This window comes from Helianthus annuus, chromosome 4, assembly GCF_002127325.2.
Source record: "Helianthus annuus cultivar XRQ/B chromosome 4, HanXRQr2.0-SUNRISE, whole genome shotgun sequence".
Classification (NCBI taxonomy): Eukaryota; Viridiplantae; Streptophyta; class Magnoliopsida; order Asterales; family Asteraceae; genus Helianthus; species Helianthus annuus.
In genome coordinates this window covers 206,669,179-206,694,871 of record NC_035436.2, presented here as the reverse complement: position 1 = coordinate 206,694,871, position 25,693 = coordinate 206,669,179, and the positions used below count along the sequence as shown (strand labels likewise).

Here is a 25,693-nt window from a genome sequence, read left to right as displayed (position 1 = left end):
AACTGAATCGAACCGAACCGAGCCACATCCACACAAAAGTGCATCAACACACCTACTAACTACTAACCCACTATTCTTAACCTATGACCCACTGCTGATCAAGATAATGTATGAAATAAACCGGAAGTAACTCAATTAACTAACCAGGTGGCATGTCCCACACTTCCTCATGGTCGGGATTGATAGAGTTGGTGACGGACCCATGAACCCTTTTAAGGGGGTTGAAATTTTTGGGGTCGATAACTATGATTATATATTAAATGTTTAGGTGTGGTTCAGGAAGGTCATATATAAAAAGACAAAATAAAACTCATATACATAACAACTGTACATAAAATTTCATTACAAATGCATAATGAAAATACAATATCTCTAAAGTTGCTCTCTGCGGACTTACACCATCTAGAGAGACATTCCTAACCAAGTCTTTTTCAATAAAACAAATATAACTATCTCTCAAATTATCATCAGCAAATTTGATTGCAAAACAGTCGCAGAAAGGCATTTGCGATGGTTTTGTGACTATTTTGACAGTCACACTCGGTCATTTTCGTAGTATATTCAATTTGTATATAATTTATAAAGTTGGCGACATATATATTGTCGTAAATTTCACCCACACTAACAGTACGCTGCCATTAAGTCAATCAACAAAATTTGATGTCAGTATTCAAACATTTGCTCATTGAGTAGCAACAAAATTAGTAGTAGACAAAAGTATTTTCTATTTTTACTTCTTTGAATTGAGTAGCAACAAAATTAGCGGTAGACACAAGTATTTCCTCTTTTTACTTCTCTGAACTCTAAAATTTGTCTAATTAAGAGCATTCACAACTCCACCATATTCTACCCTATAATTTAACTAAAAATCACATCACCATTTTTATCTTTATCTTACTTACAAAAAATCACATTTATCAAAATTTATCTCTCAACGTAAAAAACTTCTATATCTCATCCAACATTTTTATCTTTTATCTTACTCACAAACACTTATTTTATTATATTCCTTATTTTTATACACTCACGATGATAATTTGATAGAAGATGAATAGTATGGGTCTATTGAATTAGTCTTATGTATCTAACCTATCTCTAGTAGTAAAGTTTTTATTAATTTAGTCCATTCTCCCAAATCTGCTTCTCTAAGTAAACTATTCAATTTTCAGGTTTAGATACTATGCGACGACTAGAATGGCCATACAAAAGTTTTTCTTTGCATATTAGGATATAATGCCACTATTGCAAACAATATAATACGTGGTATAATGCTCTTTCTATATTCTCAACCACAAGTATCGTTGAAAGCTAATAATGTTCTTCATGAAACGAAATTCACGCGACCATGTAGGAGCTTATTAAAGAGGTTTGAATCATGATTTTGGTTCATGTTTTTCTTTCTACTTGGTAAACTTCTCATTACAAGTTAAAGCAATAATATGGTTACTCTGTTGAATTTTTTGGTGTAGTCTGTGTAGAATATGTATAATATATGTATAAAATTTATAGAATTTATTGGTTTTATTCATCATATTAAGTTTTGAATGTTTGAGTGATTTACACCAATACAATCATGTGATGTTATGGCATCATTTGATTTTAGTATTAGAATTTATAAGTAGTAGAAAATCATACGTTTATTTTTCTATTTGATTCCACCAAAAATAATACGATCAAAATGCGGTGGCAAAAACCTTGGTTGCTAAAGCTATTAATAGAGTTGATCGCAGTAGTTACTAACAATCGCAAATCTGGTCACAAGATACGATCGCAATTGTAGTCAGTAACACTTCGGTTGCAAAGTCCATTGCAAAAAGTTCAGCTGCTAATAGTTTAATCACAAAATAGGTTGCAAAAACGATTCAATCACACAGTTGGTAGCTAAATTTAACTTTGGTTGCAAAATCAGTCACAAGAATATTTTGGTTGCAATAAATGGTCGCAAAAATGATTACGAAGGTGACCGCCAAATATGATTGGAAAACAGTCACAGAAAGGCATTTGCGATGGTTTTGTGACTATTTTGACAGTCGCACTCGGTCATTTTCGTAGTATATTCAATATGTATATAATTTATAAAGTTGGCGACATATATATTGTCGTAAATTTCACCCACACTAACATGACACTGCCATTAAGTCAATCAACAAAATTTGATGCCAGTATCCAAACATTTGCTCATTGAGTAGCAACAAAATTAGCGGTAGAGAAAAGTATTTCCTCTTTTTACTTGTCTGAACTCCAAAATTTATCTAATTAAGAGCATTCACAACTCCAACATATTCTACCCTATAATTTAACTAAAAATCACATTTTTCTAAATTTATCTCTTATTCTAGAATACTTCTAACATCTCATCCACCGTTTTTATCTTTATCTTACTCACAAAAATCACATTTTTCAAAATTTATCTCTCATCCTAAAAAACTTCTAACATCTCATCCACCATTTTTATCTTTATCTTACTCACAAAAATCACATTTTTAAAAATTTATCCCTCATCCTAAAAAACTTCTAGCATCTCATCCACCATTTTTATCTTTATCTTACTCACAAACACTTATTTTATTATATTTCTCACTTTTAGACACTCACAGTAATTTGATAGAAGATGAATAGTAGCCTTTAATATATAAAAAAACTAATGTAGCAATATTTCAAATTATAAAAATAAGGTGTAGATTTTGTGATTCTAACATGGAGTGAAAATGGACGATTATTAGAAATTTACTTTAAATTTTTAAAAATAGAAGAAGATCTGGTGGAGTTGTTGTGTATGCTCTAAGTCCAACTGATAATCCCTTCAACCTTAGTTATTTATACCTCTTGATTTTAAAATATAAAAAGTAGTTAATAGACAATATTGTTTTTTAATCTCTACTTAAGTTTAAAAAAAATAAACAAATTTGCTTATTTTAAAAATATATATGTGTAAGTCTTATTACCTACACATTTCTAGATAAATGTTTAAAAATAAAAAATAAAAGATTAAATTAGTTTGATAATTTTTATTTTCATGACCTACATATTTGAATGTATGAAGTAAACTTTTTTGAAAGTAGGAAGAATAGATAAAACAAACTAAGCAATTTAATCAGTTTGTTCTTTTTATAGCCGTAATAATTTAACGTCAAAGATAACAATTAGATTAGGTTATCTTTCCTTCCGCGTTAGAAAGATATAAAACCATTTAAACGATTTGAGTTTGTTTTTTACCGTCGTAATGATTTAGTATTAGATACAACATAAAATTTAAGAATTAAAGTTTAGGGTTTACATAAGATCATCTTTCCTTTTGTGTTAAAAATGATTTGATAGAAAATAGAGATCGCTAATATGGCGCCACTTGTATATTTATGGAGTACATAAAATTAGAAATGATAAGTACACTCACAGAAGATCACAAGAAATTGCACACAAATGGCACTACATAATCAACATGCACGGTTGAGCCATGCATAACCCTTATTATATAGGGAATACAAATACTTAAGCGTACACTTGCATTGTTCATGTACACTGATTACATTTTATGGTACCAATATGTGCCTTTGTGTTCGCTATCTTCATCCGGTTCGATGTAGATGCATTCCTTGGCCTCTCTCCACATCGCCTTGAAAATAGGGGTCCTATCGATCTTATAAAACTCACCCAAGACTGGCTTGATTGCGTCTCTTGCCTCCTTTGCATGATAATGTGGAATGTAGGAGATCAGATGATGCAAGACGTGAGTGTGGGTGACATCATGGAAAACCCTATTCAGGAATCCAAAATCCCTATCAATTGTCGATAATGCCCCTCTGATCCAGTTCCATTCGGTTGAATCATAATGAGGTAAAGAGAGATGGGTGTGGTGCAAATACGTGATCAACACGAAAAACATGTGTACACCTAGCACCGGAATTAAATACATGCATGTCACCCAAGCTGCCCCCTTCGCTTCTACAAGTAGTTTAGTTGCATACAAAACCGCGAGAATACCAATATCAGATATAACAACCTGAATCCTTTCACGCTCAGTGAAAATCGGACTTAGTGGATCAAAGTGGTTGGCGAACCTCCCGTATTTCTTGCCAGAAATGTTAGTCAAGAGGTACAAAGGAAACCCTAGAGTTAACCTGAAAACCAAAGTGAACACTCGACCAGGGGGATTGTTAAGAAGCTTTGAGTAAACTGCAACTTTGGCCTTGCGTTTAGGAATGTAAACTTCATCGTTATCAAGCGAATTCGTGTTGGCGTGGTGGTTCCGATGGCTGTATTTCCAAGAGAAATAAGGGGTATAGAGAGCTGAATGGAGGACGAACCCAACAATGTCATCAATCAATTGGTAGTCACTATAGGCGTGGTGACCACATTCGTGACCGATGACCCATAGCCCAGTGAGGATGCTAGCTTGACAAAACCAGTAAACCGGCCATGCTAAGTAAGCCCACGGGGTAGGTAGAAGAGGGATATATGTGTTGGCAAGGAAGTAAAAGACATAGGCCACAATGAGGTCATGAACAACATAGTAAGATGAACGGATGACAGATCGTTCGAAGCAGTGAGCAGGGATTGCTTTCTTTAGATCACTTAGAGTGAATGGTGGATCAATGGGGACACGTTCGAGGATGTTTTTGCCCTCAGATGGGTCTGACATCCGGCCACCTGCACCCATGTTGGTGGATGTTTGATAACCTGCATACATATATAACAAAAGCAAAATAAAATATATGTATATATATCAAATGAAAGAGACTGAAATACTGGAAGTTTAAGCTCAAGAAAGAAAGTGAGACCTCAGAGATGAGATATGATGTTTGAGTTCTCTTGTGTTCTGCTGGTGAGTGTCTTTGGGGTTCTTCCTGCTTCACTTTTATAACCATGGGTTGCCAAAAAGTTTGGTCCACTAGCTATGCAATTGGTCACTATTTTAATCTCCAACTACCACGTTTGTGAATAATTAATCAATGTTTAGAATACACCAAAGGTATTTTTCTTATTGGGTGCTTAATCAGTTAAATTAAGTTGATCAATGTTTAGAATACACCAAAGATATTTTTTAGAATACACCAAAGATATTTTATGAATAATTAAGTTGAATAATTAATCAATGTTTATGAACTATTTTTACTTCTAAAATAAACTAAAAACTCATAGAAGTTTAATTATATATTGGATAACTATACTAAGAGACTATTTTGAATATTACTAAAGAGACTTATAATACCTTAAATAGTTCTTATATACATACTTGAACGTTTAGTCTTCTATATAGAAGTGACCATTATACTCTAAGAAGTATTTTGATAAAACTAGAAAAATAATCCATACATTGCACTCCTTACACATGGTTCTAAATAATATTTATAAAAGTTAATTTGTAGAGTTTATACGTTGCACTATCTAGATTAGTTAAATATGGGGTGTTAAACGGGTCGTGTTCATGGGTTAATGTGTCAAACTGAAATGTACTTTAAAATTTTATACAAACCCAAACACGACACTAGTATGAAAATTTTGTCATTGATGAGAACCGAAACGCAATACATATAAAAACGACTGATTTAACCAGAATGATCTTTTGTATACTAATACTTTGAAATTACAAATTTACAATTACAACAGGAATACAAATCTATATAATGAATTACGTATAAATTACCGATTTTAATTACTTCTCTTTTAATGTTTAAATTTTCCCATGATATACGCAATTAGGCTTGCAAATGAGCTTCTTCGATGGGAAGTTCGTTTATGTTCTTTATTCTATAAAAGAACAAACATATTTAGTTAGGGACAACAACGGGAAGGGGGCTCTCTCTTCTTTCAGCTAGCTGATTGATTCTCCTGTTCACGAACGAATATGAACACACGTGATGTTCGTTCATTTATTTTCATTTAAGTTTGTTTATCTATACTATATTATAAAACATTTCCTCAAAGGGCTTCTTAAAAATTAAGAGGTATAAGTTTAAATGCTTGTTATACAACACATAATGCATATATTAATTGTTTTAGAAGGGTAAATTCGTCTTTAAAGTCACCAGCCATCCATGTAGAACTATCATCAGCCATCCATTTAGAACTATCATTAAATCATTAATTGGATATAGATTAAATCATGCAATTGGATACTTCCGTTAAAAATTTTTGAGCTCCTCATCATTAAATCATTGATTGATTCAGATTAAATACTATAAATGCTACATTACTACATTCAGCTAAATCCTTACGTTGAAAATTTTTGCCCTCCTCATCATTAAATCATTAATTGATTAACATTAAACACTATCATTAAATCATTAATTGGATATAGATAAATACTACATTTAGATTAAAATGTTCCTGGATTCATCGACATTCAGGTTAAATTTTGAGTCCCCCCAATCATAAACAACCTTCCTCGATTCATCTACATCCTCGTCGGACCTCGAATACGTCACCGAAGCCAACCCGAGTCATCGACGTCAACATTCGAATCTCATCCTACAATCCTTTTTCTCCCGGAGATCGAAGAAACTCACCAGAGCAAGTCGAGGACCTTACACCGTTCGGTATACGTCTTATTTACTTATTGCCAAACCATTCGTTACTAATCTTACATTAAAACCACCATCTATTCATTAATAATCATACCCTGTAAGGTTGATTATCATGGGTTTCAGTAGGATGGGTTAATGTACACTACTAGAAAACTATATATTTTCCTACGAAAGTTTCCCACAAATTTCCCACAACTCAAATTTTGTTACAAATTTTGTACGGTTTTCTAACAAAAAAGAAAACCTAATAAAACCCAAAACTTTTCTACAATTTTCAAACAAAATTTCCACACAAAAACCATTTGTAGCAATTTCGTCACAACATTTATTAGCTTTTCGACAAAATTCAGACAAACTAAACTAAAAGTTTATACAATTTGAAACCACAACAAAAATAAATAATTTAAAAATAAAATTTCTAAATTTGTCGGAAAGTTGTAACAAATTGATACCGTTTGCTACATATTTTCGACAAAAAAGGTTAATCTATTTTTCATTTGTTAATTTTTGAAAAGAAAATAATTTTAAAGAAAAAAAATTTAAATTAGTCAAAAATCTGTAGCAAATTGAAATTAGTTGCTACGGATTTCCTACAAAAAAAACTTAATTCATTTGTAATTATTCATTTTTAGAAAAATAAATAATTTTAAAATAAAATGTCAAATTTGTCGAAAATGTGTAGCAAACTAACACCATTTACTACAGATTTTCTACAAAAAAAAGTTATTTTATTTGTTATTTATCAATTTTAGAAAAATAAATAATCTTAAAAAATAAAGTGTTAGATTTGTCAAAAATTTGTAGCAAACTAATCCCACTTGCTACAGATTTCCTACAAAAACCATTATTTATTTGTTATTTATAAATGTTAAAAAATAAATAATTTTAAAAATAAAAATGTTAAATTTGTCGTAAATTTGTAGCAAACTAACCCCATTTACCACAGATTTCCTACAAAAAAGATTTATCAATTTTAGAAAAATAATTAATTTTAAAAAATAAAGTGTTAGATTTGTCAAAAATTTGTAGCAAACTAATCCCACTTGCTACAGATTTCCAACAAAAACCATTAGTCATTTGTTATTTATAAATGTTAAAAAAATAAATAATTTCAAAAATAAAAATGTTAAATTTGTCGTAAATTTGTAGCAAACTAACAACATTTACCACAGATTTCCTACAAAAAAAGTTACTTTATTTGTTATTGTCAGTTTTAGAAAAATAAATAATTTTAAAAAATAAAGTGTTAGATTTGTAAAAAATTTGTAGCAAACTAATCCCAGTTGCTATAGATTTCCTACAAAAACCGTTATTTATTTGTTATTTATAAAAATTAACAAAATAAATAATTTTAAAAATAAAAATGTTAAATTTGTCGTAAATTTGTAGCAAACTAACACCATTTACCACAGATTTCCTACAAAAAAATGTTACTTTATTTGTTATTTATCAGTTTTAGAAAAACAAATAATTTTAAAAGTTAAAATGTTATATTTGTCAAAAAATTGTAGCAAATTAATCCCACTTGTTACAGATTTCCTACAAAAACCGTTATTTATTTGTTATTTATAAATGTTAACAAAATAAAAATGTTAAATTTGTCTTAAATTTGTAGCAAACTAACACTAGTTACTTCCTAAAAAAAATAATTTTAAAAAATAAAATATTGATATACCATGTCATACTATATGATATACGATACCATACTATACTATAGTATACGATACTATACTATATTGTACGATACCATAGAATCCTATCCTATCCTATCCTATCCTATCCTCTCCTCTCCGATCCTCCCCTCCCCTCCCCTCCCCTCCCCTCTCCCTCTCCCTCTCCCTCTCCCCATCCCCATCCCCATCCCCATCCCCATCCCCACCCCACCCCCACCCCACCCCACCCCACCCCACCCCACCCCATCCCATACCATACCATACCATACCATACCATACCATACCATACCATACCATACCATCCTATCCTATCCTATACTGTACTATAGAGAAAAATGCCCGGATAGTCATTGTGGTTTCGCATTTTTTCACCTATAGTCCCCAACTTTCTAAAATTACCTGAATAGTCCGCAACTTTTTATTTTTTGTTCCCGGATAGTCCCTGAGTCTAACTTCAGTTTATTTTCTCTGTTAAGTGGGTGTGAAATGACAAAAATACCGTTTCCTTTAAACAGTCATCGGTCGTCGTTAGAATCCTACCGGCGACGTCGTCAACCATCATGATGTCATTAGAGAAGAAGGTGATGGTGGAGGGTGGAGGAGGGTGATGGTGGGTGGAGGTTGAAGATGAAATGTGGTGGTGGGGTTTTTCTCTAAAAATGAAGAAGATGCCCGGATAGTTGTAACACCTCGAAATTTTTGCGTCCAATAATGTGCCGACACGTGTCCTAAGTTTACACGTGGCATTGAAGGACTAAAATTGACAAACCTTGAATATATGTAAATTCGAGGATTATAAATGTCAATCAAGGGTAATATACTTTATAGTATCCCTAAATGATGCTCGTACCTTCAAACGGATAAATCATGGATCGTACGGAAACGAAACGCGAAAGAAAGTGAGAGATTACAAGCTATAGGGGTTAAACGTGTCAACATGTTTAATTATACCTCTGAGTGACCATTTAACGAACCCGAGGCTTCGTAACAGTAAAATACGCTCACTAGAATATAATATATAAATTTCGCGAAGTTCCGTTTTAAAACGAGAAAGTTATGATCAAATCCGTATGCGAGGGGTAAAAAGCGTCAATAATAAAAGTTAAAACCTTTCTAATAATATTGAAAATAACCAAGGGACTGAATAATACATAAAAATAACACGAGGCCCTTAGTTGTAAATAACCAAGGGCCAAATCGCAAAGTTGCCCCTTCGGTTCCGAAAGGTCAGGTTATTAATTACAAAGATTCTGATCATGATTATAAAAGATTCAAGTTACCCCTTCAAAACCCGAAAGGTCAAGTTGATGATTACTAAAGATTTCATTATTTATTACTAAAGATTTTATCATTATTACCAAGATTTAGTCATGATTATAAAATATTCAAGTTACCCCTTCAAAACCCGAAAGGTCAGGTTAATGATTACGAAAGATTTCGTTATTAATTACCAGAATCTCGTAATCATTTCAAAAGATTTAAAAGCCTTGAAAAACCACCCTCTCGCGACCCGCGTTGAGATTTGGGGTAAGTGAAGGCGGGCCGCGAGCCCCCTAAGATACGCGCATGATTTTAAAAACCAGGCGACCCGCGTACAAGGTGCATGGTTCCCCCATGCGGGCCGCGTCAGGCGCCCAGATGCAGAAACATGCTTAACTTGGCTGTTCAGCCTTCTAAAAGCCATGACCTGCATTTAAACCTTCAAAGTGACCCCTAAACAACTCCTAAACACTAGGGACACATGTTGGAAGGTTGGGGTTAGTTGGGGGACTTGTGTGTCAAAATTTGTTGTGAAACCTTACTATAAAAGGGCATGTTTGGTTCATAACCAACACACAACTCAAAACACACTCCTCTGGTCATTCTAAAGGCTCTCAAGCATTTCTCTGTATACTCTAAGCAAGACCCAACTTCTGTAAGTCGTCTAGATCCTTTGTAGTTTGATTTATGCTTAGATAACTACTAGAAACCAAACCGTCGTAACTACGGTTTGACTTCAAAATAAATCCGTAATGGCTCAGTCTTATTGCGGATCAAAAGTAGTTATGAGTTGGTATTTATGTGGGTAATAAACCCCTAAAAGGGTTTCCCCTGATCACCACTCTAACCATGTCAAATGTCGAGTCAAACGTGCACCTAAAAAAGTCAACAGAATGTCGTTTTGGCGAATCTTGCATAATCTGTAATGTATATGCTATGAAACCTGTTTAGACACTCATAAAACATGATATTAAGTATATAAACTTGTTTGCGCTCGTTTGAATCGACCATTTGCTATATTGAACCGGTTCGGAGCCGAATGTCGCAAAAGTTTGACTTTTGCATTGACTTCAGTTCTGACCCGTTTTAGTGAGGTATAGATATGCCTTAGGACTCTCTTAGGACCAGGTTACATGATGGTATAACCCTCTGTGACCGGTTCATTGTGTGTCCGAGTCTTTTACGCATTTCCGCTAATCGCCTAAAAGTTGACCGTAACGCCCTTTATAAATTTAAACGAGGTTTTCGGACATGTGAACGGATCATGACCTTGGTTACTGATTTCTAAGCATGTCCCAAAAAATTTCATGTCAATCCGAGGTCCAGAATAGGAGTTATGCCAAATGGCGCAAATTTCGGAACTTTGGTAATTAAATAGCGCATTTAGCATAACGCCTACCTAAACCAAGATTTCGTCCCCAAAACTTTTACCTACTGTTTTAAAATAATATTTGGGGATTTTTAAAGATTTTTAATCATTTTTACCCTGCTCATAACCTACGGTTATGGCTACGGTTCGGTAAATACCGAATATACCCTTTTGGGCCGTAACTTGAGTTCTATAAGGTCTTTTGACCCGATTCCAGTTGCTACTGATTTTAAATAATAAATAAAGTATTTTAGACTTTATAAACTGGTCGGGAAACTCAGATTCCCTGTAGAACTCATAAACCCCTTTAAAAACCTTTAAAATGACCGAAAAACCCCTACGGGGCGTATAAAGGACAAAAACTCGTTACGGGCATTACGGAAGGTATCCTACTGATACCACAACCTCTTTAAGGCATATTAACTTAGGAAACAAGCGTAAGACTCTTACGGTTACCCGATGCGCCTTTTGCGCGTACGGTTCGGCGTACATAACTAGTTTACATGAATTAGCCGATGCGGGTCAAACCATATTGTTTTGACCCCAAAATCCAGAGTGTGAATGTAAGACCCACATAAAACAAGTCTTCGAACTTGTTTGGGCGAAATCACCACTTGTTCCCGGTTTTCGCCTTTCACGCGATTAAACCGTATATATTCCTTTGAAACTGACCGGTCTAAGCTACGGCTATTATAAAGACCCGTTAGGATTCTAATAGGTTGATAAAACCTTCGTTCCAGATTAGGAGCCCAGTAAAAGTACTTGCGACTACTGATTAGAATATACGGCTGAGTTATTATTCTTGCTATTTAAGACAGGAGCTAGCTCAGGTAAATACTCTTAACTTATTTCCCTATACGGGCTTGGGATACGGTATAATAATACCGCTTGGTCGGGTATTGAATATTTAATCGGATTGTGATTAAGTTATTGAGGTAACCCGGTTTGATCTGTATTGTTTGAAATAAAAGCCTTTAGGGGTTAATGACCATGTCCCGGATATCCTTGACATCATTGTATTATAAAATGGTCACGTCTTATGCACGGGGTGTAGGCATACACCTGACAGTTGCATAAGGGAAACGGTATCTCACGCTCAGTGGGCCTATACTTGTGATGTGTCTATTAATCATGACTCGGTTTCTACATCGGGCCCTGAACGTACAACGAACATGTAAAACTGTATACAAGATCATAACTATGATTGTCCCAAGTTATAAAAAGATTAATCTTGCCTCTGGGTATTTTAATCAAAAGATATTTTGTGCCATGTGCATTCAAATAAATTTTCAATCATTTTCCAAAATGAGTCAGTTGAGTGTATTTACCAGTGTAAACTGACGTATTTTTCCAAAAAGATTAAGTGCAGGTGCTATACGTAATAGGCTGGCTACTCCAGGCATCATTATTCAAGTCTTGCAAGCTTTAGATGTCAAAGTCTGTTGAACAATACTTTTCGATATTATTATTTGATCCCCTGTGGATACCTTTCGACTATTTGTAATACATTTGATATTACGAACAATAGTTGAATATAATTATCTTTATGCTTCCGCTGTGCATTATTATATTGTGTGGTTTGACTATGATGTCTCCAACTACGTCACGGTAATCCCCACCGGGCCCACCGGTGATACACGTGGAAATCGGGGTGTGACAATAGTCCCTGTGGTTTGGCCTTTTAAAGGAAGGGTATTTTTGTCATTTCACAGTCACTTAACAGAGAAAACTAACTGAAGTTAGGCCCAGGGACTATCCGGGAACAAAAAATGAAAAGTTGGGGACTATTCAGGTAATTTAAGAAAGTTGGGGACTATAGGTGAAAAAATGCGAAACCACAGTATTAAAATCTACCAGTATTAAACCAACTCCATTTTGACCCGTTAGGCCGTTACCCAACCGATATGGGTTGATTTTGGTTATTTGTATTGATGGGTAAATGGATTTAGAAAGGGAATCTTAAAGGGAAACAAATCGAAAACTGTCCAAAGCATTTTTCAAATGCATCACACCTACTTATCACTTTTGTTATTTAAATAAGTGGCCAGAATGTGCTTTTGGTCAACCACCCAGCCCACCTGTTTCTACTACTGGCCCTTTTGATCTATAACCATTTTGACCCGTTACAAGAACTGTTTCAAGTATGGTTGTCAATAGCGAATAGCAGACGATAGCGACAAACTACCTATATGCTATGTACTGATAGCGATGAAATAGCGGGCGCTATTTCATGTTTAGCGATACTCTAGAGAAAAATTTAAGAAATATCTTATATGTATATTTTATCAAAAAAAAAAAAAATTACAAAAATCTCGCCATCTGTTGCTAAATCCTATAGAGAGCCATTAATCCACTTCGCTACGTAGCGCGCTATAGCGCTCGCTACGGACGCTATTGACATCTATGGTTAACAAAAATTACGGGTGTCACCGGTCATAATTTGGACTACTAAAATCCATTTGCCAAGTTAAAACTTAAAACGACAACCTGAGCATTTGCAGTTGAAATAACCTAAAAGAAAATAGTTCACCTTGTGGTCTAGGGTGAGCCAGGGACTTGGCATGGTTTTCCCAAATTTTCCAACTGTAGATCTGATGGGAGTGAAAAAGAACATTATTTTAGACAAATAATGAAGAAACTAAAGGACTAAATATATGGAGAAAAATGATTTTTTAGAAAAAAAGCTGAAGATATAGATTGAATATATGTATTAACTGAAAATACAACAAAAGAAAAGTACAATACTTAGAATCAACTGCTTTCACAAATTATCTTTGTAACATTTCAAAGAAAAGTGAATACTTAGAATCAACATTTTCTTTCTGAAAATACAACAAAACCACAATAAATGAAGTGAATACTTTTAAATTGGTAACCATGAAAACCCGTTACCGAAAACTCATGGGACCATGACAGTACCTTGCCAACCAACAGGATCATGTAAATCGCAACTTTTGTTGGGCAAGTGGCCTTAAAAGGTTATCGTAGGAAACCGATGGGATCAACATTTGAACCGGAGACCTCTATTAGGGGTAATTAGGTGCGTACTAGTCCCCTTGAAAATTTGAAATACTTGTCATCCACCCATTGGGTGGTAGTTCACAAATATGCAAGTTTTTATAGTTCTCAACCAATTGAACAACCATTTATTGTAGTTTTCTTTTAGTTGTTTACTTAGTTTGTTTATCTTAGGTTAGTGGGTGGTTGTTTACGAAATTGGCACATAACTCTATTTTCTACTTATATACACGTTTTTTTTGTTTTCCAGTTATACGTTTGCATTGGCTTACAAAGACCAAGATTTTGATCTTTCCTTTCAGGTTAGATTTTAATGTTAATTACTATTCTGCTTTTTTAAATTTGAAATTTTATTTATTTTTTTTACATCCCTAGAAAATTGAACTGAACCCTTTAATTGTAGGTTTGATTATTTCTGGTTCATATATATTTGTGTGTGTATAGGAAGATACTAATGAAAGAGACAATTATGGGCCACTTTTGATTCTTATAGGGTTGGTCCTTGGTTATGGTTTATTACCAAATTGCGGGTATCAAGTCGGTTCGGTTTATCACCAGGTGAGATTGAGTTATTGTACCATGCTCACCCCTAATTTTAATTATTACAGCACTGGAACACTGAAAAATGGCAAAAAAAGTCGGAAGCCGGGAGAACAAACCGCAAAAATGACTTATGCCTTCATACAGGCGGGTCAATACGATTTGATCAACACCGTGTCAACATGGTCAGCTAATCATAGTTCTGATTTTAATTAACTACATTTACATTTAACACTTACAAGTTACATTACTCGTTTTTATGTAGGATAAAGAAAAGGGTAAATCAGTTGGATATCTGAAAGTGTTCTTACAGACCCATGCCACTAAGGAATGCAAAAAGATGTTAAAAGATGGGGAGATAACTGAAAAAGATTATGATCAGTTAAAGTTTGTTACCGAGCGTGCAAGACGTTCATATGTAAGCTCTCTTTTATCATTTATTTATAATTATTCTGACGAGTACGCGCAACACTTTTACGAGTTGAAGACATTCATTTGATAAAATTTTAGGTCGCGTACGCGCAACAACTTCAAGATTTGTATGGGGACATAGAATACAATGATTTAGATTTGTGGAAGAGTCTACATCCTGAATGTAAGGGTTGCAAGACGTTTGGCATAGGATCTTCTGATCCTGATTTTTTGGTGACCGGGAAAATATCATCCAGAACTTGTGAGTCTAACGATGATGCCCGACACTCGCAGGAGGTACCATTATTTATTCTTGTTATTTGATATCGTAAAAAAATTTAAGATACTCGGAAGAATGAGTTTGCTGAAATAGATGTAAATAAGTAGGAAATAGAGTTATTCACTAGATGATAATAGGTTTGATCTAAGGCATTCAATCCTCGGCTCGAATCAAACCATGTAAAGCATATATAGTAAATCATTTTTACTGTATATGATTTTTACTATGTAACACAGAAAGAAAAAGTTGCTTCTAAAATCAGCCTCTTAAGTTTCACACCTTGGCTTTACACTTTTTGGTGTAGCAGCAGTAGGTTCAGTAGGTTCAACAAGAACATTCTAATGACATGTATAATATAAGGTTAGAACACACTCTAAGTCATTAAAGTGAGTTTGGTTGCTTCGACCTTAATTAAACACAATACGTTGTTTTAACCAATCTAGAACAATATAAATAATCGGGAAATGATAGGCGCAATTAATTGCACTTATTTTACTTGTCGCGACATGTTAGAAGACTTAAGAAGGTAAGTTGTATGCGTTTGAACACGTCCAGAGCGAAATCTTAACTGTTTTCCTTTAAGTTCACCAGGTAAAAATAGTGTTACCCTTTCAACACATTTGTCATGTAAAACTAAAACGCATTCAAGACAGTCAAATTGGCATAGCATATAAACTGAGTTGTAATAAGTTGTGGTTTCGCCTACCAGACCATACAAGACATGTCTCGTATTCGGATCATATCTTTTGCAAGTGCGTTGACGTCGTATAAACGACATGATTTTGTGTTCTCCCTCTCCTGGAGAAGCTTGCATCAGAAAGAATCATTTATAAACAATAATACGATATTTGAATATCGTATTGTTAAATGATATGTGAATTTTGACCATATGTTTTTGTTAATACGTATTAATTATATCTTTTTGTACAACTTTCAGCTTCAAAAAGTTCAGGCGGAATTAGAAAAAGAACGTGAGGCCCGACAAAAAATAGAATCCCGTTTCGAACAATTTCAAGAAGAGCGCGAAAAAGAGCGGGCCGACCAAGCGGCATGGCAAAAAGCTATGGAAGAAAAGCTCAAAAACATCGGAAATAAGTAAAAGCTCTCGTCTTGTTAAGTATTAGATTGTTAAAGACCGGATTAGTTTTGAATGCTTTTAATTAGGATTATTTGTGCGTTCTGGAATGTTTTAAAATTTTTGGAATGTTTCGAAATGTTGTTTTAATATTTTTTAGAATCTTTTAGAATTTTGCTGCAATTATTTTTGGAATATAATAGTAATTTTGCTGCATTTTTTGCATAAAAAATGGTTTTATTTAATTTCTTTAATTTGTTAAAGCTTGTCACAAATCTGTAGCAAACAGCTTGTAGGAAATTTGTAGCAAACAGTTGCAGGATTTTTTCCTGGGTTGTAGGAAATTTGTAGCAAACAGCTGCAAGATTTTTTCCTGGGTTTGTAGGAAATTTGTAGCAAACAGCTGCAGGATTTTTTCCTGGGTTTGTAGGAAATTTGTAGCAAACAGCTGCAGGATTTTTTCCTGGGTTGTAGGAAATTTGTAGCAATCAGCTGCAGGATTTTTTCCTAGGTTTGTAGGAATTTTGTCGTAACCTTTAAATTTTGTTTTTTTGGTTTGTAGGAATTTTGTCGTAACATTTAAATTTTGTTTTTTTTTGTTTGTAGGAATTTTGTCGTAACCTTTAAATTTTGTTTTTTTTTTGGTAGAAATTTTGTCGTAACCTTTAAATTTGGGTTTTTTTTTGTTTGTAGAAATTTTGTCACAAAACGTAAAAAAAAACATTTTTTAAGTTGTAGGAAATTTGTCGCAAAATTGAAAAATATATTTTTTATTTGTAGGAAATTTGTAACAAACTGTTAAGAGAAAGTTTTATAATTTTGTACGAATTTTGTAGTAAAATAAAAATAATTAGTAATAAGTATGGATAATTTTTCACATTAGTGTTATTAATTTTAAAAGTAAAATATCATAAAATAAAGAGTAAACTTCCGTTTTGCTCCCTGTGGTTTGGTCACTTTAACGGTTTTGCCCCAAACCTTTAAAAATAGCCATTTTACTCCCTGATGTTTTGGTTTTGTTGCCAGTTTGCTCCCTGCGGGGAGCAAAATGGAAAAACAAACAATTTGAATGGAGTTAGAGGCGGGGAGCAAACTGGCAAAAAAACCGAAGCATCAGGGAGTAAAATGGCTATTTTTAAAGGTTTGGAGCAAAACCGTTAAAGTGACCAAACCACAGGGAGCAAAACGGAAGTTTACTCTAAAATAAAATACAAAAATAGGCATAATTGTGGAAGAATTGCAGGAAAAACATAAAAAACCGGTTTGTAGGTATTTTGTGGCAATGCTTGTGACGATAAATTTTTGTCGAAAATTTGTGAGAAATTTTGTCAGAATCTTGTAGCTAACCTGATTTTCGACAAGCATATTTTGCACGAATATTTTTGTAGCAAATCTGTAGGTAAGACCAATTTTCTACAAATTTGCTACAAATTTGGCTGTCACAAAGTAGCCACTTTTCTAGTAGTGGTAGAAGATGACTTATTGTTGGTATGTTCATACTGAAGGAAACAAGGATTCTGGAAAGAAGAAGTATCGCCGGAGACTTCAAAAGCGTCGCCGGAGATCGGAGAAACTCACCAGAGCAAGTCGAGGACCTTACACCGTTCGGTATACGTCTTATATACTTATTGCAAAGCGATTCGTTATTAATCTTACATTAAAGAGTAATCACATCTTGTCTTCTGAGTTGTACCTTAAGAGAAATCTTAATTAAAGCTCTTTTGCTATACAATTTTTATATTTCAAGGTATGTTTGCTTTTCTAACAATTTGGTATGCAGATTGAACTCTTATTAGGCCTGCTAATATGTTTTCTTTGTTTATTGTGGGTAGCTAAATTACATCATGGGCATTTGGCTAATGCGGATGGCAATGGAGATTAGGTCTTGACTATATCTACAGCTTTGTCACTCGTAAGTCTTGTTGATTTGGGTTTTTAAACAGTTTGGCTTGATGGGGAACTTGCTCGATATAAAAACAGTTTAAATTGGGTCCTGCTCAAGAAGTTGTGAAGGCTCGAGCAATTACAGTTCTTAAAACAAAAAAAAGAATGTCAGGTACTCTTTAATACGGCAGACTTTGTGAATCTGCATATATTGTAGATCCATACTTGCATAATATATATTGTTTGTAATTGCAAATGTTAAGAATATGAAATGTCGTATGTGGGTGCATGCATTTTGTAATACTCGACCGTTGGGCATTGGCCCGGGATGCAAACATGACAATACTCGGAGAAGACGTGTGATAAGGTGTACAACAATGGGGGTGTGGTTCTCCCCATAAGGAGATCAAGGCTAGCATACTGAAGCCAGGTGTAGTGATGTGAAGATTGTGTCATTTGTTAATACATACATAGTTGACGTATTCAGAGGTATAGCTTCTATTATGTGTTTTATTTATGTTTTTTAGGTGGGTGTATGAGTGTTCTTTCTTTTATTATAATTATTATTTTTATCAGCATTCTTTTGAAAGTTGTAGAAATCTCAAAGACCTCAATAGACGAGCTAAAGTTTTTTCTATTATTTTTCATTTTTTCCATTTGATTAATCGTTGAGGTTATGAAATATAACTTTCAATTCTATTTGATGATTTTAAGTTTTCATAGTTAAAGTTATGAAATGTACCTTTGAAATCTATTTGAGAATTACAGCAAAATACAGTTCATCATTTTAAGTTTTCATAAAACAATAGTTCATTATTATAAAAAAATATATAGTTCTTTCTATTTTTGAATTTGAGAAACTCGATGTTTAAAAAAGGTTGATAAAAAAAGAATTCCAGAGAGTATTTATAAAATGATTGTGTAAAATATTATACAAAATTTACCTTTCAGGAGGTAATATCTATATCACTATTTATAATCTATACTCTTATCTATAATGCTAACTTGCTAAGACAAATTCAATATGTTGTATTCTCGATTAACCAAGCCAACTCATCTCAATCCAAGTTCACATCTTCTGCTTTTTACCAAGTGAGTTGTATTGTCTATTCCGCTGCAACGCGCGGGTTTCCCACTAGTACTTTAATAAATATATTAGGAGTTATATTTATAAACATTTAATAGGCTTTCTAACTTCTGATATGAATATAAACAATTGATAATTGGGCTTTTTATTAATAAAAATGGGTTTTATAATAGAACTTATCGTAAGTAATCAATAATTTATATAAAAAGGCTAATTTATATTTGGTCATTTGTGTTTGTTTATGTTTGTTCAATTATGTTCATTTAAGCTTATTTTTTTTATGTTCATTTACATTCATAAGCTGTTTATTTAGGTTTTAAATGAACAAACACAAACAAAGATGAACATGCCCAATTTTTTAATAAACGAACATAAATAAAAGAAATTTTTTGATTATGTGCACATGTTTGTGTTCATGTTCGATTAATTTTAAATGAATGAATGATTGTTTGATTAATTTATAAGCCTATATACCCAATTGTTAGGTACTGGAGTGAAGAAGTCAAATAAGTGCTGAAGGTTTATATTTGTTTGAAGTTTTAGGTAGTGAATTTGTGAATTGATTAATACATTCAATGGGGCCAAGTGCAATAAATCATGTGTTTTGAATAACTGACGTTTTTAATACTTATTATCTCTATCTACCCAAATTTGTTTTATTGTTAATGTGACAACCCGAACTTTAAGGTTAGTGCTTTCAGTATCCCGAACTTTAAGGTTAGTACTTTCAGTTCTCATGATTCCGATTCTGGCTATTATTTTCTTTCTTGTTCTTGTTTTTTTTATAAATGGTTCAACACCCGTAACCTTGTTACACGTGTTAAGAGGTAGCGTAGCGAATATTGAGTAATGGGCCAATCTGTATCTTGCCAAGGAAGTGTAGGCAGCCCATCTTATTTGAGCTTAAGCCCAATGTCACGACCAATAATGTACCGCCCCCATTTATCAGGTTTTGTGTATGCGTAATTGTTGTGGTTTATCACAACAACTCAAACAAACCCCTATTCTCTTATATCTTCTACGCCTCTCTTAACACTCCTACCCAATTCGATTAGGATCACTTTTACCCTTTGGTGTGGGCTTAGGCCCAGTTTGGTTAGTTAGGAACAACCGCCCCAAAGCCTTAGGTAATATATATATACGAACTATAATGTCATTATCTTCTTGATTTGCTTACAAGCTAAAACAAACCCTATTACTCCTTCGTAATTACGTACGGCAACAGTAGAGCACCCCCTTCGAGATAACACTTTGTTCGGCAGATTCTCGGTTAGTGTTAATATTCTTCTTGTTGAATATGATGGGTTGAATATTCTTCTTGTTAATATTGCATGTTGTCAGATTATGTCGGTTCATTGGATTTGTAGAATAATGGTTTGGTTAGGGTGGATAAGTTTGGCATTGAATGTGATGGCCATGTGTGTGTGTCAGAAGTAGTCCAAGATATTAACATGAAAGTCATTAAATGATGATGTATTGTTGTTGTTGATATGACTATAGATGCCGAGTGTTGTGGGTTATGATTGTACGTATGATTTTGATTGACAATTATTTGTTGAAATTGAATACGAGTAGGTAATACAAGTAGGTAATATATAAATACAAGTAGGTAATATAAATCGATTGCATCTTTTTTTTATTTTGGACTGAATACAATGGTTAGGCTGACCACACATGGGCCGCACCTCACACACATACGATTGAGTTGTATTTATTAAATTGGGCCAAATACACAACAGTTTGGGCTGCTAGTAATATTAGATGAAATTGTGTATTTGGGTAAATCTTGACTACATGATTGTTGATGATAGTAACTATGCACAGGAATCGTTTGATAGCATGTTGTACCGATAAGGTGTTTAATTCAGTGTTATGTGAACTGGTTGCTAGATTTCTTAGATGAAAGAAGTTTTGGTTGGGCCGATTATAACCAAGCCTGTTTTGCTGGGCCAATAGATGTAGTTGTAACATGAAGGAAGTATTGGGCTGGTGAGTGGGTCAAGTAGGAACCAACAGAATATTGGTCTAGAATTACGTGGGTCACGCTTAGGAGAATTACATGTTGGGTGGTGAACTGTTTAATGGAATCATGGGTTGCACCTTTTTAGTGGACACAATGAGGCTAGGCAATCGTTAGATTTGTCACCACTAATGTGTGTAATTATATGTTAACTGAACTAATTGTGATGAGATATGATATGAACTGAGTATACATTAGAGACTACTTAACTGACTTCTATGGTTTGAACTTTATGTGTGTGCTACGTGTATCTTGAGTGTGTGATATGAGAATAAGGAATACGTAGCTTGTTGTACGTGAAATATGTGATGTATGTGTACGTAGAACTGACTGTTATCGGTAACCCTGTTAGGGCGTGTTCTGTTCGACTAATAAACAAGATATTTAATCTTACCGAGCAAACCGAAGGTGAGTTCACTGCTCTTTTTCCAAGCATGCATCCCGGGGAGGGATATTGGGTAACGTTCCGGGAAGGAATGCTAGTTATTGGGATGTTTGTTATTATTACTCAGTTTCTATCACATAAGACCCCATACATCTGCCGACAATTGCCGAGGAGGCAACGAGGTTATTAGTTGATAGCGCTATTAGGTTTGGCACCCTCACACCGTACCAGGGTGGTCGGGCGTGAACTAATTTCCTTAAAGCATGACCAATGTTTTGATAGAGACATTGGGGTTGGGCAAACACATCTTGTAGCCATTTCGGTAATCGAGTTAATAACAACATCAAATCAAATTGATAAACTGTTTTGTATATACATCTGGTAAAACTAAACTCGGTAACAAAACCTTGAACTCACCAGCGTTGTCTGACACACTTGTTTGCATGCTTGTAGGTCGTTAGCTGTTTTGCATTGGAACTTGCTGTCTGGAGTAGCTGGAATGGACATGGGTCGACTGGGGGAATTAATGCTATTGATTTCTTGATACTATACATTGGTTTTTAAACTATTTAACTTCGTTTATTTTGCTTCTGCTGAATACTTTAGTTTTCTTTTGAACTTAGATGGTGTTTTATTAATAATCAAGAACTTTATTTTAGAATTCATGTATGGGTTCTATGTAATTAGTGGCTCGTTGCTGGTACGTCACACGCCTATCAGGGACACTCCCTAAGTGGTATTTTGGGGGTGTGACAGTTTGGTATCAGAGCCACTGGTTATAGTGAACTTGGTTTTTAAAACGTTTTTATAAAACCAGACTATAACCGAACAACTTCAAAAATCGACCATGACACTCAGCTCCAGATTGCAAGGTTCGTCTTCTGTTTACTTTATGCATTACTTGTTTAGTAGTCATACACTTACAGTTTGCACAAAACGATATATTAGCTACTATGGTGACTTGATAGTGTGACACAACCCTTCGACTTTTGTGAATCATAATCCTGTAGTACCCACTGCTTGGCTATTTGAATGCGGGGGGAAACTTTTAGCGCAAGTTAAGAGGCACCGAGATGAGCATGCAAATCGCCTTATTATTATGGGTGCACACATAATGATAATGTGGGGTGCATGTAAGTCCCAGTGAGGCTTAACGAACGTGAGAAGGATTCTGCCCTATTATGTGTAAACTTGATAGTTGTAGATTTTAATGTGAAACTTGACTTTTACCTCATTTCGACCCTTAAGATAGTTCCCTTCTCTTATTTAGAACCATGAGTGGACGTGGAGGAGGCCGAGGTGGTGGACGTGGCCACATTGCTTTGACGCAGGCCGAATTAACCAACTTGATCAACACTCGTGTAGCTGAAGCCTTAGCGACTTACCAGGATGGTACGATATGTGCCAATTATTTTCTATCCTTGTGTCGTATACTCGAATCTTACCTGTGCGTTGTACGTTCTTTCGTTTTAGGTCAACCTGCGAATCAAAACAATCCACCTGCTCCACCTGCTTGTACGTTCAAGTTGTTTATGGATTGTAAGCCACAGACCTTCAGTGGGACTGAAGGGGCTGTAGGACTCTTGCGATGGTTTGAGAAATCAGAATCGGTATTCGCGATGTGTAACTGTCCTGCTGGGGACAGAGTGAAGTATGCTACGGGCACGCTCGAGGATGGTGCCCTGACGTGGTGGAATGCCCAGGTTCAGATGTTGGGTATCGAAATGGCGAATGCCACCACTTGGGATGACTTTAAGGAGTTGATGAGGGAGGAGTATTGTCCTCGTGATGAGGTTCAGAAATTGGAGAACGAGTATTATAATCTGAAAATGGAGGGATATGAGATTGAAGCATACACGAGGAGGTCCAATGATTTAGCAACCTTGTGCCCTAACTTGTCTCGACCCCCACCTCGTCAAATCGAGTTGTATTTTAAGGGCTTAGCACCAGCTGTTAAGGGGTACGTTACTGCTGCAAACTTAGACAATCTGCCCCGTATCGTTCGTTTGGCACATAAGATCACTGACCAAGAGGTCGAACGTGGCAACTTGCCGCCACGTATTTCGGCTACTACTTCGACTGCTACAGCCACCACACCTGCCAGTGATAACAAACGCAAGTGGAACGACACTAATAAAGCAACCAGTGCGGGTCAATCTCAGAAAAGGCCTGATAACAGCAACAGCCGTAGTTTCAGTCAGCCTTCTTCAGTTAATCAAGGCCAGGGCAGCAATCAGAATCAGGGTTCTTATGTGGGAAAGAAGCCACAGTGCAACAAGTGTGGCTATCATCACTATGGGCAGTGTGTCAGGACTTGTCGTATATGCGAAAAGGTGGGCCATGAGGCCAAAGACTGTAGAGCCCCACAGCCAAAACAGCAGCAACAGCAGAACCAGCAGCACCAGCGACAGCAAAGGCAACAACCTCAGCAGAATCAGGGTGTTAAGAAAGGGTGTTTCCAGTGTGGGGATGAGGGCCACTTCAAGCGGGATTGCCCTCAGTTGAATCAGAATGCCAATAACGACAACAATGCTGGGAACAATAACAACAGGAACAACAACAATGGGGGCAATGGGGGAAATGGTGCACACGTGAGGGTGTTCACTACTGGAGCTGGGGAAGCTGCAACGTAGTGACTGGTACGTTTTCGATAAACGATATATTTGCTTCTGTTTTATTCAACTCTGGTGCCGATTGGAGTTACGTATCTTTGGAGTTTAGTAGTCGTTTAGGATTGAGTCCTACACCTCTTGTCACTAAGCATATAGTAGAACTAGCTAATGGTAAATCGATAGAGGCTTCTCATGTTTTGTTTGGTTCTAAACTCGATCTCATGGGTCAAGTGTTCGACATTGACCTACTCCCTGTTACTCTTGGAAGTTTTGACGTAGTCGTTGGTATGGATTGGCTGTCCAAGCACCAGGTGGAAATTCTTTGCAAGGAGAAAATCGTCCGTATTCCTCTCCCTAGCGGAGAATCCTTATCGGTTCAGGGTCATCATAGTGGTGCCATGGTTGGTATTATCTCGGCAATGAAGGCTCAGAAGTGTTTACGCAAGGGCTACCCTGCTCTTTTAGCTCTTGTTTCTGACTCACAGTCTGATGAGAGAAGGATCGAGGATTTTCTAGTGGTTTGTGAATTTCCCGATGTATTTCCTGAAGAACTCCCTGGTTTACCTCCACATCGTCAGGTGGAATTTCAAATCGACCTCGCGCCAGGAGCAGCCCCGATTGCTCGTGCTCCTTATCGTCTTGCGCCAGGAGAGTTACAGGAGTTGTCGAATCAACTCCAAGAGCTGTTGGATAGGGGTTTTATCCGACCTAGCTCTTCGCCTTGGGGAGCCCCAGTACTGTTTGTAAAGAAGAAGGATGGGTCCTTTCAGATGTGCATAGATTATCGTGAGCTCAACAAGGTGACAATCAAAAATCGCTACCCTTTACCACGCATTGACGACTTGTTTGACCAGCTGCAAGGGTCAAGTTTTTATTCTAAGATCGACTTAAGGTCGGGCTATCATCAGGTACGAGTCAGGGAGGAGGATGTTCCAAAGACGGCTTTTCGAACGCGGTATGGCCACTACGAGTTTTTGGTTATGCCTTTTGGGATGACTAACGCACCAGCGGTCTTCATGGATCTCATGAATCGTGTGTGCAAACCGTATCTCGACGACTTCGTTATTGTTTTCATCGACGACATCTTGATCTACTCCAAGAGCGAGGAGGACCATGAGCGACATCTACGTCTTATCTTGGAGCTCCTGAGGAAGGAGCAGCTTTACGCAAAGTTTTCTAAGTGTGATTTCTGGATTCGGGAGGTACACTTTCTGGGGCATATTGTTAATGAAAAGGGGATACACGTGGATCCTGCTAAGATCGACGCTATTAGGAATTGGGCGGCACCAAAGAATCCTTCGGAGGTGCGACAATTTCTTGGTCTTGCAGGGTACTATCGTCGGTTCATTCAGGATTTCTCAAAAATCGCTCAACCTCTTACCTCCTTGATGCAGAAGAACGTAGTTTATTCTTGGGGAATGAAGCAGGAGGATGCTTTCCAACTTTTGAAGCAGAAATTGTGCAGCGCACCGATTTTATCTCTACCAGAGGGTACCAAGGATTTTGTGGTTTATTGTGATGCTTCTATTCAGGGCCTCGGTTGCGTGTTGATGCA

General features: G+C 35.6%; 1 protein-coding gene across 1 annotated transcript; it reads right to left on the bottom strand.

The window, feature by feature from the left end:
* Positions 1-3,346: 3,346 nt before the first annotated feature.
* Positions 3,347-4,859, bottom strand: LOC110938218 (delta(12) fatty acid desaturase DES8.11). Its single transcript, XM_022180674.2, has 2 exons — positions 4,779-4,859; positions 3,347-4,677 (listed from the first exon to the last, which is right to left on the bottom strand). Exon 2 carries the CDS (start codon positions 4,655-4,657, stop codon positions 3,524-3,526), a length of 1,134 nt encoding a protein of 377 aa, XP_022036366.1. The 5' UTR covers positions 4,658-4,677; positions 4,779-4,859; the 3' UTR covers positions 3,347-3,523.
* Positions 4,860-25,693: the final 20,834 nt, after the last annotated feature.

Excerpts from the sequence above, each read along its gene's own strand:
- LOC110938218 (XM_022180674.2), bottom strand. The coding sequence starts at position 4,657 with ATGGGTGCAGGTGGCCGGATGTCAGACCCATCTGAGGGCAAAAACATC.